Source organism: Rhea pennata, chromosome 27 (genome assembly GCF_028389875.1).
Source record: "Rhea pennata isolate bPtePen1 chromosome 27, bPtePen1.pri, whole genome shotgun sequence".
Taxonomy (NCBI): domain Eukaryota; kingdom Metazoa; phylum Chordata; class Aves; order Rheiformes; family Rheidae; genus Rhea; species Rhea pennata.
Genome location: NC_084689.1, coordinates 609,402 through 626,813, shown reverse-complemented (window position 1 = coordinate 626,813; position 17,412 = coordinate 609,402). Strand labels below are relative to the sequence as shown.

At 66.0% G+C, this 17,412-nt stretch overlaps 1 protein-coding gene across 1 annotated transcript in view; it reads right to left on the bottom strand.

Annotated features, from left to right (window-relative positions):
* ARID3A (AT-rich interaction domain 3A) overlaps window positions 1–9,461 on the bottom strand; it is a 35,844-nt gene extending 26,383 nt beyond the window's left edge. The window contains exons 1-2 of the mRNA XM_062596188.1: window positions 8,418–9,461; window positions 6,787–7,120 (exon numbers count right to left, since the gene is read on the bottom strand). Of these exons, the coding sequence (XP_062452172.1) occupies window positions 6,787–7,120; window positions 8,418–8,848 (765 nt within the window). The 5' untranslated portion in view covers window positions 8,849–9,461. The remainder of the gene's footprint in view (window positions 1–6,786; window positions 7,121–8,417) is intronic.
* Between the last annotated feature and the right edge of the window lie 7,951 nt (window positions 9,462–17,412).

Below are 17,412 nucleotides of genomic sequence, written 5' to 3'. Positions count from 1 at the left end.
GCTTTCATTTAGTTCTTTCTAACCGTTGCACTTTGAAACGCAGTATCTTGGGCGAGCTCTGCGCGACAGGAGATAAGGGCTGAGGTTTGCCTCTCCCACGTGCCACTAGTGAATTCAGATGCCCCAACTTGGAACGCTTTAAGACACTTTCCCCCCGAAAGCACCAGCACCTCACCGCAAGCTAGGCCTCCCCCCAAGCCCAAATCGTTTTATGCTCTTTTTAAAGCCTTGCCCACGTCTTTTGAATAGGAGCAGAGCGGAACAAGTTTAAAGATCAGCCTGCAGCATCTAAAACACAGCCCAGCTGACGGGCAAATGAAAAACCGAGGGAGGCGGCCCAGTCCCAGCAAAAACCATCAAAACCTCTGGTCCCCAGGAAGAGCCCAAAGCAGCAGGGAACTTATTATCTCATTTCTTGGCTCCCAGCAGGCTGGAGACCGGCCGATCCGATCTCACCCGACCTGCGGGCAGCGAAGGGAGGTACAGAAGCGCATCTGTACCCATGCACGAGGCATCGGCTCGTCGCAGTGCGCAGGACAGACCTATCGCAGCGCAAGGACAGAAAAACAGCCCACGTGAGGATGCAAAGCAGAAGAGACGCCTCCTCCTCCTCCGCAGCACCGCGAGCATCTTCCCCCTTTCTCAAGCCACCATTTCCTCCGAAATTATGCACGCGCAAATACACTGCGCCTATCACAAACACGCACACCCAAACACACGCCCCGCGGCCGGTGCCCAGCGGAGCCTGGCACCTCCGATCCCCGTCCCGCGGGAACGACGCCCCGGCGCGGGGCGAGGGGCTGCGGCGTGGCGAGGTTACGGAGTGCACGCGCCCGGCTCGCACCCGCGCTCCCGCCCCCTCAATTACGGGACAGCGTGAGCAAACCAGAGAGCAGCTGGCTTTCGCATTAAACACACAGGAAACTCCAAAAGGGGCAGAGACAGGAAATTCTGATGTCGTGGGTTGCAAACGCACTCAAAGTTCAACACTCCCAATATTAGTAGGATACAGTAATATCTTAATCTGAAACAGAAAGGTCAGGAGAGGGATTCTCCGCAAGGCATCAGCCGAACGTGCTGCCAGGGAGATCCTTTCCTCCCCAGCACGGGGCACATCCTGCCTGCTGCAGGGGTGGGGTGGGAGCATCAAGAGCAGATTTTGCCTTCAGACTGTTCCAGCACCGACGAAGGCTCTCGCGGGGCCAGGTATTACACAGCAGTTCGCTGCGGCGCGCGGTGGCGCGTGATTTTTTGCAGGGGTAGGCTGAGCTGTTCGTGCTCGGGGTGGCTTGTCAAAACAGAGGCCGGCCGGCTGCTGGCCGTGGTGCGGAGCAGGCTGGGCCGAGGGCCGCCCCGGCGCGCCGCGCGTGCCGCAGCAACGGCCTGGCGGCGAGCATCCCGCGGCGCTTGCCCGCGCCCTCCCCGGCACCTTGGCGCAGCCCCACGTCACCTTGGGAGATTGCAATGCACACTGTAAAAATCCCCCCGCCGGGGACCCGGGGCTGCTGAGCCCCACGTGTTCGGCTCAACCCCCGTCCACAGAGCTCGGCGGGAAGGCCGGAAGCCCGGGCTTTTCTGCATTGCACCTTCTCTTTGCATAAGGAGAGATGCCAGCCCTGGGGTCCTGTCGTGCCTTTCGGGGCTAGATTAAACAGCCAGCGACTGTCAGAAACCTCTTCCTTCCCCAGCATCACATGGAAGAGGCATGGAGGGGGACCAGCCACCTCAGGCTTTCCTAGGAAGGAAGAGGGAGGGAGGTGAAATAAAAAGAGCGAGAGTCCTGTCCCTCAAGCAGGGCTGGGAAGGGGACAGGCACCACGGGCACGGCGGGTCGGGGCTCAGCCTTTTCCTGGGTGCAGGGGAGCGTTTCCAGCTGTGCAAAGGAGCTGGAATGAGAGAATGGTCCAAAACAAACCCCAAAGTACCCATGGACGGGGGCGGTTTCCAAGAAGCTCAAGAAGGATAGGAGTGAGAGCCTGGTGCTCAAAGTGTGGCAGCGACCCTACCCCACGCATCCCACCCCTGCGAGCCGAATGCTGCCGGCCTTCACGCGTCCCCTCTGCTAAGGGCGTTTCTCTCGCCGCGAGAGCAAACATGGCCCCAGTCCAGCAACGCAGCCTGGCACGATCTTAACGTTAAGCAACGCGTTGACATCCAGCAGGACCGAAGCGCGCGCCCGACGGCCGGCTGGGCCTGGGAAAAGGGTGGCCAAGCTGCCCAGCGAACCGGGGCCGGCGGCCAGAGGTCGGAGAGCCCGCCGCTCCTCGTCCCCAGGTCCCGTCCGGGGGCGGCACGGCTCACCCAGCTCCCTCGCCGGCAGGCCAGGGAAGCTCCCGCCCGGCCCCGCGCCGGCACCGCCTTTGTTCTGCTCCGAGTGGAAGCTGTTGAGCACGGGAACGTCCCCGGGGTCGACCTCTCGCCTGACCTCTGCCCGCTCAGTAGCTGTCCCCGGGGACGGGGAGCTGCTGCGCGCTGGCTTCCAAACCGCAATAACTCTTGCTCGCGCCCTCCCGCCTCGCCCCTCCGAACGAGGCTTCCCACCTCCTCCGGCGGCTCCCGATCCCTGCCTCCCGCCGCTCCGGGGCCACTGCGGTGCTGAGCTGCAGGAATCTGGCCTGGATAGGTCGCTCAAACGCCGCAGGATCGGTCTGGGAGCAGAGGCAAGGCACGCGTCCGTTTTCGAAGCTGGTGGGGAGTCTGCCGGGCTGGGATCAGCATTATCCGGCTCAACCCTGACTCCCAGCCAGCAGCTGACCGCTGCAAGGACACGGGATGGGCTGTGGGTACGGCAGCGTCTGCGAGAGCACGGCCTTCCAGAGCAGCCGAGTCGGGATCTTGGTTCATCTGCACCGAGATGGACAAGGGGACTCCCGGCTGGCAGGGGACTCGAAACGTGTGTGTGCAGCACCAAGGACTGCCTGAGAGGTCACGGAGCCATGAGCCCTGCTTTTCCCCACGGAGAACGTGGGCATCAGCCCTCCTGGATGTTGAGTCCTCAGCTCTCCAGTCCCAGAAACGAGAGGAGGGCAGAGATCTTCCCACGGTACAGACGGAAACCAAAGGGCAAAACACCATAGCCCAGGCCCGCAACTAAGAGCATTTCTAGGGATGCTGAGGGGAGTCAGGCGACTAAATTTGACTGAGCTTTTGATGCGGTCACCCAGCAGATCTGCAGCAGAACCTGAAACCAAAGCCACCGGGGAAAACCCAGGGTCGGTGCTGCACCGGGAGCTGCACCCCAATGTCCGGGCAGCCCGGCCTGCTCTTGCGGACCTCCCCAGCTCTGTGGCAGCTTCCAGCAACGGTAGAGACTGCTCCAAGCACACCACCCCTCTCCTGCTCCCTTTTCCTTAAATCCGAGAACAGCACCAGAGCCCAGGCAGGGCTCTGGGCTCCTGGTGCACATTCGCTCCCCGTTAGCACCTGCACCGCCGCAGCCTCCGGCGCGGAGGGGCCTCTGGGCTGACCCCACCGCCACGCACTAACACACGTCGCTTTTTTTTTTTTTTTTTTTTTTTTTAATGCAGCTTTGCTCTTGGGCTGCGGGGGGGAAGCCAGCAGCAAGTTGCAGCACAGAGCTAAAAGGCAGGGGGTAAGGAAGTTATAAAGTCTCCCCTGCCAAGAAGTCCTCGGGGAAGGCACTGTCGGTAGCGCGGCGGAGGCCGTACCACACATCCTGCTCGCGCTCTCTGTTTACATTCCTCCTGCTCCTTCCCAGCGACCGGGCTGCTCCCCGCACGCTCGGGCCCAATCAGCTGGGGCTGGAGCGCGTTCAAAAGCACGCGCTGGAGGGAGGCCAAGAGGAGCTCCCAGCCAAACGCTTAGCTGAGCAACCCCCTGGCCTGCATCCAGCGGCCAGGATCCAAACGCCGATACGTTTGCTGTCTGACACGCTCGGCGCTGGGGAAAGCCTTTCCCCAGCCCAGGCACTTCGCGTTCTCTCTTCCACCCACAACAGAGAGAGAAAAATTCAGAAGCAAACAGCTTTTCTCCCCCTCCTCTGGGTGCTCCCAAGATTAGCAGCTGCACTCAGCTTTGCAGAAAACAGCTCTCCTTGCCAAAAACCAAGGCTGCGCTGGAAAGCTGTTAGCTGGGACAGTGAAAGGGGGATGGAAAGGGGATTCTCCATCTCGGACTCTGCGGCTTGGATGGAAAAGGAGGGGAGAAGCGGAGAAAAGCACCAGGTTTTTAAACGCTGCTGCGAGACTGGCTGCTCACAGCCCCGCGCTGCCTGCGGTCCTGCAGGCCGGCGTCCTTGAAGGACTGCTGCTGCAGCCGCAGATCCGGTTCAGTCCGACCGCTGGAAATTTCCACCCTCGCGCCGGGCAAGCGGGGTCATCTCGGAATCGCTCCGGGAGCGCGCCGGCAGCGCCGGCCCCGGGCCGCGGCCCCGGCGCGCGGGCAGGTCCCCAGCCCGCCCCGCGGGAACGCGCGCGGCCCCCAGCGCGGTCGCGCCGGCCTTACGCCGGCCAAGGGCCGATCTCAGAGCGGCGCGCGTCAGAGCCTCGCGCACCAGCAAGCAGACAGCGGCTGCATTCGGCAGACACCAAACCCTAAATCTGCTCTTCAATGTCGACTGCTGGGACCAGGATCCGGGGCCTCAGGAGAGCGAGATCCCGGAGAGAGCGCGCACGAGTCTGGAAAGACACTAACACGGCGACAAACAGGAAGATCACAGCTGCGGTATCTAAAAGCCTTTTCACAGATAAAAAGATTACGTCCCCCACTCTCTAATTACAGGAAGCACAAAAGAGAAAAACCACATAAAGAAAGAGAGACGATGCGTCTCTGGGAGGCGCGGATATGTACGCGCTTGAGACAACACAGGAAAAGTTTGGTGTATTTTTAAAAACCCACACGTATGTTAGCGTTACGGAGGAACCAGCAGCGCCTCTAAAAACGCTGATGCTCCACGGCAGCAGCGCTCGGAGGGCTGCTCCACGGGAAGGGGCTCCCGAGCAGACGGCGCTGCGGGCCGGCCCCTCCTGCCCAGCGGCCCCGCGTCGCCTTGCTGCTGCCTTCCTGCCCCGGGACTGTCCCGGCCCAGCACGGGCCGGAGCGCCAGCCCCACGGGCCAGGCCGCGGGTCCCAGCTCCGCCGGGTTTGCGGCCGGGGATGCCCGGCAGAGCTCGGTGACGAGATGGCTGCGGCCCTCGGTCTTCGGGCACGCTCGTGCCACGGCCAGGAGGGACCCGGGCAGCCCTTGCAGACACCGCTGGCTTGCCGAAGCTTCCCAGCTCAGGCACGGAGGCCAGGCTGCAGAGAGCTGGGTGCAGAAAGCATCCACCTGGCTTCTCGGGCACGTGCTCACACGCCTTCCCTGCACTTGCTCTCTTCCCTTGCTGGCTCAGAGGGGCCCGGGCAAGCTCCTGTTATACCCTCAGCACGGCGCCTGCTCCGAGCAGCCCCCAACTCCCACCGGGAGGGTTACAATGCGAGGACGTGGCCGCTCCTGCCCGGGGAGGAAAGGACGGCCCAGAGCACGCTCAGGATGTTCCTCTCCCTGCCCCCAACGCACTATGAAATTCTTGAAAACCCGGCCATATCCTGCCCAGAGCGCTTGGAGTTGTGCAAGAGCTTCCAGCTAAGGGTGGCAGTTTCCCTCCCTGTCGCAGAAAGGCACAACAGGACAGAGGCGTCCCTCCCTCCTCCCGGCGCGGGACAGAAACCGAGGGCGGCTGCGCTCGGGCTCGCGGCCGCTCTCCCCGGCAGCCGCGCTCTGCTGAAGCCAGCGCTGCCCCGGCTCCCAGGCGCGCCGGCAGCCCAGCCGGAGGCGGCCCCGGCCCCTTGCGGAACCGAGCCGGCCAGGGGGGCAGCGGCAGCCGCACCCCTCCCAAAAAGCCGCCGTGCACCAGCCTCCTGCTGCTCCGGCCGCTCCATCTGGGTCCCATCTGCTGCCGTGCGCTCCCGCCCCCTCCCCCAGCCCTAAACTCAGATGTACTTAAACACATACATCAAAGGAGCCTCTGGCAGCCTCTGGGGAGTCCTGCTTTAAGCACATTTCCTTCTATTAGCCAACAGCTTTCGGATTCAATACCCCGCGCTGACCAACGGCCAGGAGAGGGGAAGGAGCAGCCTCGGCTTCCCCAGAGCGAGGCTTAGCAAACCAGGAGCGAGACGAAGGCAGGAGAGGGGCGAGCCGGGGGGTTCGCTCCTCAGCTGCGCTTTGGAGGCGGCAGCACGGCCGCGCGGCCCCGGCTCCGGCGTGCCTCTGGGCTGCTGGGTCTCCCCTGCCCTCACCCAGCAGCAGCCAGCAGGGCAGGGCAGGCGGGAGGGGAACCCGCGGCGCGGCGCAGCGTCCCTGCCCCGGCTGTCGCGGGGGGCGAGCACTGCCTGCAAGGTGTTAAACCTGCCGCTTTTCCCTCTCATTTGATTAGCAGAGAACTTCAGCACGTGTCTAAACTCACGGGCAGGGACAGTCCCGTCAGGCAGGCAGGGCCTCTACCCTCCGATCTCTACTGTAACAGGGAGCAGCCAAAGGATTAAAACTCCCAAGAAATCCGACGCTTTCTTAGCAAGAAGCAAGGCAGCTTAATTTGAGAAGAAGGCTGCCAGAGACAGCATCCCGAGACACGCCGAGCAGCTGCGCCAGGGCAGAGGCCGCGAGCGGGCTCCGGGCGCAGCCCCCGGTGCAGCCCGGGCGCTCGCGCGTCCTCCCGCGGCTGTGCCACCGCCCTTGCGGGGAGCGCCCCAGCCCCGAGCGGACGCAAGGACGCGCCGAGGGGCCCGCCAGGAGGGCCGGGACACGGGAAGAGGGCGCGCGCGCACGTCCTTGCGGGGACCTACCTGCTTGAACTGCTCCTCGTAGGTCCAGTCGCCGTGGTCGGGCGCGGGCTGCGGGAGCTGCGCGTGGCCCTGGTGGCCCAGTCCGGACGCCAGCCGCTCCTGCCCGCCCGGCAGCCGCTGCGGCTCGCCCCGGTAGTGCTGCGGGGCCTGTGGCTTGCGGAGCAGCAAGGACCCCGGGCCCGTCCGCACCGCCTCCGCCGAGCTGAGCCCTTCCTCTCCCATGTCTTCATCCTCCTCGTAATCTTCCTCCTCCTCCTCCTCCTCCTCCTCCTCCTCTTCCTCCTCCTCCTCACCTAGGTCCTCTTCAAAGTCTTCTTCATCCCATTTGCCCTTCCTAGAGCAGGGGAGAGAGGAGATATTTCCGTACTGCACTAGGATCTGCGGAGAGGATGCGTGGCGTCCCCCGCCTCCTCCATCACCCCGGATCTCTGCAGAGAGCCTCTCCCGAAGCGACTCAGCTCTCCCAAGCCCACAGGCACCTGCAGCTGCCCCAGGACACAACCTGTCTCTCCATGGCCCAAGAGCAGTCACCACCACAAGGGCCAGTGAGCTGGGCCAGACCTCCCTGCAGCACCTGCGCCGGTCTCTCCCCAGCTCCCCCGGCTGCGTCGTCCTGTGCCAGGCGCGCACGAACCCAGCACAGACCCAGCCTCCTCCGCGAGTTCAGCGTTCCTGTGGCACGGACCCCGAGCAGCCATCCTCTTACTCGAAGCAGCTCCTCAGACTAGTCCCGGGAACACCCAAACGGGATACTGGGGGGACCGCAGGACAGCGCTTCCCGCAGCCCGGGCCCAACAAAACCCCTGGAACACCCTATATCGATGGGTGGCGGCCCTTTAACGGCATGGGCATGTCTCAGCATCCCTGGACAGCACGTCTAGGAGCAAGCAGAGCCGTTAACAGATGGCTCCCACGCCTGTTCCCTGCCCAAGAGGGGACACAGGCTAGAGTAGGCAGCAGCGACAAGCCTGCATAATTTAAAGCAAGACTGAGATCCCCTATCACGGCCCCACAGGGCTCCCAGGAAAGAGATGAAATTTCGCCCCACGTCAGCCTGTGGCAAGGAATCACGGCTGCTGAGCCTGAGCAAGCTCTGGCGTCTGCCCAGGCACGGGGCAGAGCGGGGAGACAGCCCACAGCTTCTGTCCCCCCGCGCACCCCTGCTCACAGCGTTCTCCCGGTACGCGAGTCCAACCGGAGACAACATCGCTAATCCCAGTGCTCGTCCCCACAGGCGCTGGCTCACGTCCTGGCAGAGTGCCCAGTGACAGTGTCTCAGAGCTCTGCCTTTAGGGGAAAAACAACCCATCTAAACTTGCTGTCTGCCACCATGCGAAAGCACTGCTGCTCCCTGGCACTTCTCATTCCAGGATGTCTTGATTTCGCTAACCTAGTCTCCTTGAGTTGATCCGCATAAATCTGCCTGCTTAACATAAAACACACACGCATCCCCCAGCCATCCCACTAGCAAAGACCACTCTGTCCTGCTCCAGAGAGCTCCCAAGGGGAGATGGCTCCCAGCCCCAAACTGGCCTTGCCAGCAACTCACTGGGGCCAGAACACGTTATTGCAGCAATCCCTGAAATCCACAAAAGCCGTTAATTTATGCTAACGTGTGCAACCATACTCACAGATCTTCCTCTTCCTCTGAGCCCATCTCCTGCTGGTATCCACCATCCTCCTCCTCCTCCTCTCCCCGATCTTCCTCCTCCGAGGCCTGGCTCTCATCCGATAACCCTGGGCTGGACGAGTGGCTGAGGCCGGCGGCTGCTGCCCGCATAGCGGCCAGGGCAGCCATCTGTGCTCGCTGGATGTGCGCGCTCTCCGGCTCCGCTCCTTCCTCGGAGGGGGCCGGGGCTGGATCCGGGCCGCGGCCCCGCGGCAACGGCGGGGTGCCGGCTGGGACGGCGGCGTTCTGCCCCGGGGCTGGCGGGGGCTGCGCCGGCGGCGGTGTGGAGCGCTGCTGCTGCTGCTGCTGCTCCTGCTGCCGCGCTTCCAGCGCCTGCTGCAGCCGCGCTCGCTGCTGCCGCTGCAGGTTCTCCATCACCGCCTGCAGCTTCATGGCTCTGCCGGCGGGCGGCAGGTCCCTGGGCGGGCGGGGGGCAATGCACCTGAGGGGCAATGCCCGGGAGACGCGGGGAGCCCGGGGGGCAGCGCCCGGCAGGCTGCAGCGCTCCAGCGGGGCTGGAGCCCAAGGCTGGAAGCGGCAGGGAGGTCCAAGGGGGGCAGCCCTGCGAGGAGGCTGCCGGGAGCCCAGGAGGGCGAGGGCAGCAGAGGCGTGCAGGAGGTCTGCAACGCCTTCTGCGTGTCAGGGCACAAATCACCCACTGCGGCCAGGGTAGAAGGACGTGCCCCTCCGTCCTCCCCGAGTTTTTCCCTGATGTTTCCTTTGCTTGATAGCTCCAGCAGGAGACGTGGGGCACAGTGACACTCTTCTGTCTTCGGGAGCACAGGGCTGTCTCCGTTAACTGAATGCACCCCAGGCAGGCACCAAAAATCTCTGCAGGCTCAACAGGCAGCTGCTGCAGCCCGGTACATCACTCCTTCCCTCGCCTACTAGGCACTTTTGGGGTGGGCTGCAGCCTCCGGATCCCACCCGGCGTCCCCTGCTCGGCTGCAGCGCAGGGCCAGGCCGCCCTAGTCGTTGGCTAGTTCAGCTTCTGCCAGCCGTTGGCGCAAACCTGTCTGGGGAGAGGGCGAGAAAGCACACGAGAACGTTAGCACGACCTAGCAGAGGGACTGGCCGCCTGCGGGAGACTGCGAGCAGGAAGGAGTTAAACACAACCCAGGAGCCTCATTAATCTCAAGCTAATGAGATAGGGAGGCTGGGCCAAGCGCTGCTCCGAGGGGGAAGGGGAGCTGCAGCCTGCCGGACAGGCTGCTCTGCGATAGCCCTGCCTGGCCCTCCAGGCAGCTCGGATACCAGCACGGCCTGCAGATAACAGACCCGCTCCCAGGGCTGGGCGACTCCCGGGCGCTGCAGCCAGCCCAGGACCAGCAGGGAGGACTCGGTCGCGCGCCCACCAGCACGGAGCGGGGCGCGATCCCCGCCCCAGCGCAGCCCGAGGCCGAGGAGGACACGCTGCCCTGCCCGCCGGCGGGGGAGCGCACGGCTCTGCCCCCATCCCCTGCGCAGCTCTCGCTGCTTGCCCCGCCGGCCCCTGCAGGCTGCTCGAGCAGACCTCCTCGCACGGAGACGCCAGCCCGGCGCTCAGGGGTCGGGCTGGCAGGGCGGAGGGACCCTCTCCCAGGGGCACGGCAGGTTCCCAGCGCGCGGAGGAACCTGCACGTTTCCAGGGGCCCTGCTGCAGCCTCCCGCTGGCGGGCAGGGAAAGATGCCAACAACAGCTCGCTTGCTCTTTGAAACCTCTACAAACATGTTTACTATGAGATGCCACCTCCAAATCCCTTCTGCATTTCCTTCCCTGCTTTCCCAAGCATTTGAGGGATGTGAACCTTCCTGGGGTAAAGCAAGGCTGAGAGCAATTTAACTCTGCTTTAATCCAAGCATGAACTGCCAGCATGTGCTAAAGAAACGATCAAATTATAGTTAAGCACCTTCAGAGTGACTCTGAAACAACAAAACCTCAGAGCACAACAGAGCTTGGCCCGGTTTCACACTGCAGTCGCCAGGATCGCGCCGAGCCCATGCAGCATCCGGATCGCAGGTGGGGACACCCTGCCTACACCGGTGCAGGAGCACGGTGGATCGGGAAAGTGCTTCCCGCGTGCTTCAGAGCTGTGTTTTGCACTGGTACAAGTAAAAACCCTCCCACGGGCCAAGCCAGCTTTCACAGAGCGACAGGACTACTCTGCATTTCCTCTCCCCTGGCAGGGGCAGTGCCGGCAGCCGTCCCAAGGGAAAGCACAGCTTTGATATGAGTCAGAATTAGGGGGCAGTGGGAACACGCTGGCTCCCTTCCACGCACAGCGTTAACTTCGACACGATCTGCTCTACGCTCTAGTTCCTGCGGACGAAGGTAGGGAGGGAGCTTGCCGTGCCTCGACTGAGCCACAGTAATTCCATGTATGGGCATTTACTCTCCAGCACGAGCGCCTTGTTTCTGCCGAGCTTGGAGCCTGCTTCCACCGCGGGCTCATCAGAGCATCCGTGCTGCGAGGTGTTTAGAAGCACGCTGCCGCTTGGGAGGAGGGTTTAGCCCAGAGCAGCGTTTCGTCCCAAAGCGGCCCTGTCCGCGAGCCGCGTGCTGCGGCGCTCCAGCTGCAGCGCTTCCAAGGATAGGGAACCCCCCGGCTCTCGGGGCGCAGCGACCACACAGGGAGACGCTCCTGCAGACCGCACCGAGCACCTCACAACCGCTGAAGCACAGGGCAAGACCAGGCTTCACTGAGGACCCGAGAGGGAGCCAGGGCTATATCCAGGGACTTGGGCAGATGGTTACGCATTGCGTGATTGACAGGGGAGAAAATAGAAGGAGCAAAGAAGTTGTGGGAGCTCTTGTGTCAAGCAGGACTGAATCTCCCTCCTCCACTCAGACGCGGATCCAGAAAGGGAAGTGAGATGAAGCCTGCTGTTCTGCAGAGAGCCCTTCTCTGCCAGCGCAGTTTGCTCAGGACAGACTCGTGCAGATATGACCAGGGAAACACAGCCATCCATCCTCTTCCAGCCGAGCAGGACACAGTCCCCACTGCTCAGCCCTCGCCCTCACACACGACCTGCCAGGAGAGCTGCTTGCAGCATCATTTGCCACTTGTTTCTTTGCTAATCCCTTCCGATCAAAAAAAAAATTGAGGCATTTGATACGGCACCGTTTGACTCAAAACAAAAGCGAGTGTTCCCGCAAGCAGCTGCCCCCAGGGCAGTAGCTTGCAGAGGGATGGCGGCCGGCCAGGGGCAGCTGCACATCTGCCAGGGACGCCCGGCCCGGCCCCATCCAGGGGCCAGTCCCTGGGAGACTCGCATCCCCCAGGAGCTGCGCCACGGCGCCGGGGCTCCCAGCTCGCCCGCCCCTCCCGCCAGCGACACGAGGCTGCGAGGCAGAGCGGAGGGACAGACGCTTCGGTACAGGGCATTCGGCAACTGCAGCGCAATCCCATTTACGCTGGAAAGGGGAAATCATTTCAAGCGCACACCAGTGCCGCTGCCGCTGCAGATTGGGCAGTCAGATTACACCCTGCTTCCCCCACAGCGTCGTTGCAAGAGTGGCTGCATCCGTTTGCAAACCAGCCTTTCTCTCCTCAATCTTATGCTCGCAAACAGGCTGCCGCTGCGACCAGCCCTGGTACCGGCAGCACCACGGCTCCCTGATGGCGTTGCAGCCTCCGAGCCCAGGCAGGACCGGCTGCAGTAGCTGCAGCAGCCCCAGGCTGGCCATGGGCTAACGGATCTGGGCACGGGGCTTCCCTTTGCAGCACGGCCAGCGCCCGGCCAGCTGACCTCTGCCCATGCCTCAGTTTCCCCTCCTACCCGTATCACCTCCATCTTGTCTGTTCAGATCACAAGCGTTTCGGGGCAGGGATCCTCCCTTATCTGCATACACAGGGCTGAAGACATGGGGCCCCAGCCGCTGCCTCAGCTCCCAACACCACCGTACAACAACAGCTACTCGGCTGACGAGCCCGCATCAGATCGCGAGGGCAAATCAGCTCTAGGGGGAACATCTTCCCGCGGCAGTACGCAGATTTCAAATACCTCCTCTAAACGATGCCGGGGAGGCTCTTCCGCGCCCTCCCCGCTCCATTTACAAGAAAGCGGCCGCAGAGCTGTGGATCAAAACCAGAGCAAGACTCATTCCTCCAGCCACGCGCCCCGCCGGCCCCTTGGCCCCGCAGGGTCTGTTTTGCTATGAGTCGCCAGAGCAGCCAACGTGCTGCCGGGGTCAGAGCGGGCACCGGGCACTCCTCCGAGCCGAGCGCCTCTTGCCAGCGTGGGACGCCCTCTCGGCTCAAGACTGGCCGGGAGGGGAGCCAGGCAGAGCAGAACTGTCTTCTAGCAAAGAGACTGGGTGCTAATACCTGTTTTCAGCGGTCGGGGGATACACGGCAGCGTCTCTGTGAAAAAACAAAAACCAGCCAGAACGAGAAAGGCAGGAGGCGCAGGCAAAGCCCAGGGCCGAAAGCTTCTCCTCTTCCTCCCCGTCAATCACCTCCCTCGCTCGTGATCCAGCCTGAAGCCAGGTGCTGCTCCGGGCGGCAGAGCGGAGCCGTCCTGGGCTGGCTGCGGGGCGCATAGCCCAGCCGGCAGGACAGATGCCGGCTCGCCCCCGGAGCCGGCGCTCGGCTGGCGCACGCCGCTGACGGGTGCGAGGACAGTGCCTCGCACCCCAGCCCCGCGCTGGGATGCCCGAGAGCTTGAGCAAGGAGCAGGTCCCTTTGCAGAACGGGGCTGCCGCAGACGGGGCAGTGGCCCGGGTCAAAGCGGCCGCCGACCCCGGGCCGCCCGTCCGCCCCTTTGTCCGTGCCGCGGGGACCGGCTCCGATTCCTCCCTCGCGCAGGGCCCCGATGCCGCGGGTCCACGCGCAGCTCGAGGCAGCGCAAACACGGACGCGTTCGAACGCGCGAGTCCCGGGAGCGGGGCTGCGCGGCACGGCGGGGATCCAGCGGCGCATCGCAACGCCCGCTTCCCATGGGGGCAGGTGCCTGGGGAGCGACAGCGGTTACGCCGGGCTAAAAATAAGCCGCGGGGCTGGGGCCTGGCGGTTTGATGGACAGAGCTATTGTGCCACCGCTGCCGGCCCTCGCCGCTCACCCCTCGCCGCTCACGCAGGCCGGCAGCGATCTGCAGCTGGACAGACACCTCCCTCCACCTCCCCTTCCCCCCAAACCCCACGGTTTCAGTTTACACCGAGCCCGTTTAAGGAACAACCAAAAGATCAACATTGCAGAGGCAGAGAAGCGTTAGCTAATACCGCTCCTGCCACTCAGAAATTAACGGAGGGGCGGAAGAGCCCACGGAGGCCAGAACCAACCTTGTTGCCCCGCTCTCCGGGGACGGGCACGGCTCCGCGGGGCCGGCTGCCCCGGCTCAGCTGAATCAGCCGCCGGAGAGCGATTCTCCAAGGGCCCGTGCTAAACCCATCGGAGCAGATCTGCCCCGGCGCCACTGCCAGCAGCTGCAGGAGCCCAGCCCGAGCCCAGCAGAAACTTGCGTTAAAGCCCCACAAAAGCCCCCCAGGCCATCCGCAGGCGGGGGGGGGGGGGGGAAGGGATCTTTCCCCTCCCCGTGCCGGGGCTCGGCTCGTCCCCGTAAGGGCCCGGCACCCCGCAGCCGCTCCCCGGAGCGGGAGGCAGCGCCGAGGACGCTGGCGGCGGCTCCGCGCCGAGGCGGACAAGGAAGCGCAGGCGGTCCGGGCCGGGCCGGGCCGGGCCGGGCCGGGCCGGCGGCGCCTCCTGGCCCCTCGCAGGGCCGCGCAGACGCCCGGGCGAGCGCCGGCGACCGGAGTCGCGCGTCCGCATCCCGAGAGCGAGGAGCGAGCGGCTCCGTACCGGAGCGCGACGGGAGCGACGGGCCGGAGCCGCGAGGAGCCGGCGGGACCCGCCGCCCTTCGGGGACGCGCGGCCTCCCCGGCGGCGCCGAGCTGCTCCCTGAACTCGGTCACTTCTACAGCAACTTCTGCGGCGCGGCGCACGGGAGCGGCGGCGTCCTCCTGCCCTTCCTCCTCCTGCCCTTCCTCCGCCTCCCCGGCGGGCCGGACCGCCGCGGGCCCGCGGTGCCCGGAGCCCGGGCCTCGCCGCAGGCCGCGCCACGGCACCGGGCGCCGCGGCGGCGGCAGCGCCAGGCCCGGCGGCCGGGGACGGCGGGGACCTCGGGGCGCCGGTACCGGACTGCGGCGGGGGCCCGGCCCGAGGCAGCAGCGAGGCCGGCACCGACCGCGGCGGGGGGCTCGGTCCGGCAGCGCCCAGGGAACGCGGCCGGTAACCGATGGCGGCGCGGGGGGGGGGGGGGGGGCGGCAACCGATCACGGGGAGAGCGGGGGGGGGGGGGCAACGGGGCACGAACGCGGCTGGTAACCGATCACGGGGGGACGCACCGGAGCGGAGTGGAGCGGTCCCGCCCCGCCGGCGGTAACCGAGCCCCGCGGGAGGGGCGTCCCGGCGCCGCGGCCGGTAACGACCGGGGAGGAGGGGGGCGGCGTCCCGGCGCGGCCCCACCGCCGGTAACAGCCCCCGGGGGGACCGGGGGGGGGGCGGTCCCGGCGCGGCCCCACCGCCGGTAACGGCCCCCGGGGGGACCGGGGGGGGGGGGGGCGGTCCCGGCGCGGCCCCACCGCCGGTAACGGCCCCCGGGGGGACCGGGGGGGGGGGGGGGCGGTCCCGGCGCGGCCCCACCGCCGGTAACGGCCCCCGGCGGGACCGGGGGGGGGGGCGGTCCCGGCGCGGCCCCACCGCCGGTAACGGCCCCCGGGGGGACCGGGGGGGGGGGGGCGGTCCCGGCGCGGCCCCACCGCCGGTAACGGCCCCCGGGGGGGGGGGGGGGCCGGGCCCGCGGACGGCGGCGCACAAAGGCGGCGCGGCGCGGCCCCCGCCCCGGCCCCGGCGCGGCCCCGCTTACCCGGTGCAGGCTGGGCGCCGCGAAGCCGCATAGCAGCCGCAGCCGCCCGGGGCTCGGGCTGCGGCGGGGCCGGGTGCGCTCGCTGCCCGCACGGCGGCTGCTCTCATCGCGGGGGGCCGCCGGGGCGCGGCCCCGCCCCGCGCGCCCCGCCCCGCCCCTCCCATTGGGCCGCCGCGCGCCCCGCCCCGCCCCGCGCCACATCGCCCCGCCTCCCCATTGGCCCGCCGCCGCCGCCGCATGCAAATGTCGCGCCGCGCCGCCGCGGGGCCGAGCGGGAGCGCAGCCGGAGCGCCGCCCCGCGGCGAGGCGCGCGGCCCCTTTAAGCGGCGCGCGGCGGCTCGTTTAAAGGGGCCGCGGCGGCGGCGCCGAGCGCCCGCGCGGACCCCGCGCGCCCGAGCAGCGCAGCGCAGCGCAGCGCAGCGCAGCCTCCGCCCCGCCCCGCCCCGCCCCGCGCGACCAGCACCTGCTGCTGCCGGAGCGCGGCCCGCGCCCGCCCTGCCGCCTGCGCGCGAGGCCCGCGCCGTGCGCCGCTCCCCGCGCCAGCCGCCTCCTGCAGCTGCGAGGTACCCGGAGCCTCTTCCAAGCGCGGGGCTGCGGGCAGCCCTGGCACCCGTTTGGCCCGGCCTGACCCCACGGGGAGTGGCAGGGCCAGGAGCTCGCAGCCAGCCAGGCAGGGAGGCAGGAGGCTCCGGCGCTCCGGCACGGCCGGCGTTTGAGCCTCCAGCATCCCCTCGCTGGTGATGCGGCTGCCAGCCTGCGAGGCCACGGGTGCCCACGAGCAGCCGAGCTCCTTGGTGCTGCTGCTCCCTGCGAGAGCAGTGGGCACCCAGCCGCGCGTGCCTGGCTGCAGGGGCCTCATGGGGCTCCCCGGCGCGGAGGGCAGGTGGAGGGCAGTCCATCTCCCCGCTGCACCCGCAGCCTGGGCCGTCTTCGCGCTGCTGCCTGGACGCGCTGGCGGATGTTATCTTTGCAACTGTTTAGTATCTTGCAGGAAATTAGCTTATTTCAAACAAACAAGTTGCTACCAGGGGACTTGAACGTTTTATAAACATGGCTCGTTTCCTGCTGTGGATTTCCCAAGTTGCAGTTTCGTGCTGGGTCTGCAGGGACGTTTCCCTGATTCAGCTCTGGCTGGGCCCTCTGTGCTGGCTACGCAGCCCTGTGCCCCTGCTCCTAGTTTCATAAAAGGCTGCGAGACCCAGGCGCAGCTTTCTGCCCCTCCCCAGTCCCTGAGCGCGCAGCGTTTAGCCTTGTGCTCCCAAAACGAACCACAGAACCAGTGTCACGGGCTGCTGGCCGCCCAGCCGGGCAGAAACGGCACAGGGCTGCCGGAGCCTCGCGCGTGCCCACCTTTACCCTTTTCAAGGCACTGCCGGCCCCCATGCCAGGCGGGGCGACGGCAGTGCTCGCCGCGCTGGGCTGCTGCCGCTTAGGGTGCTCCTTTCCCCACCTCCTCCCTGCTCTGTCTGCTGCTCATCTGGCTTTAAAAAAGCCCCAACCCAAATATACCAGCAGCGACGGGAAGGGGCATTTGCATGCGCAGGGTGCAGAGCTCCCCTTAGGCACCCGCTCTGTCGACCACGGAGCGGCCTCCAGGCGCAGTCTGCACTGCCCCAGTGCACCCGGTGCCCCCAGCACAGACCGTAGTGTGCCCAGTGCCCCCAACACCCTATCCCAGTGCTCCCAGCACAGCATCCCAGTGCTCCAGAACAGTGACCCCATGCTGACAACACGCTCTAGGTGACCCTGCTGAGCGGGGAGGTTGGACTGGATGATCTCCAGAGGTCCCTGCCAACCTTACCCATTCTGTGATTCTATGACCCAGTGCTCCCAGCACCCCATCCCAGTGCTCCCAGTGCTCCAAGCACAGCGGCCAGTGCTCCCAGCACCCCATCCCAGTGCTCCCAGTGCTCCCAGCACAGCGCCCCAGTACTCCCAGTGCCCCATCCCAGTGCTCCCAGTGCTCCAAGCACAGCGCCCCATCCCAGTGCTCCCAGCACAGCGCCCCAGTGCTCCCAGTGCCCCATCCCAGTGCTCCAAGCACAGCGCCCCATCCCAGTGCTCCCAGCGCCCCATCCCAGTGCTCTCAGCGCCCCATCCCAGTGCTCCCAGT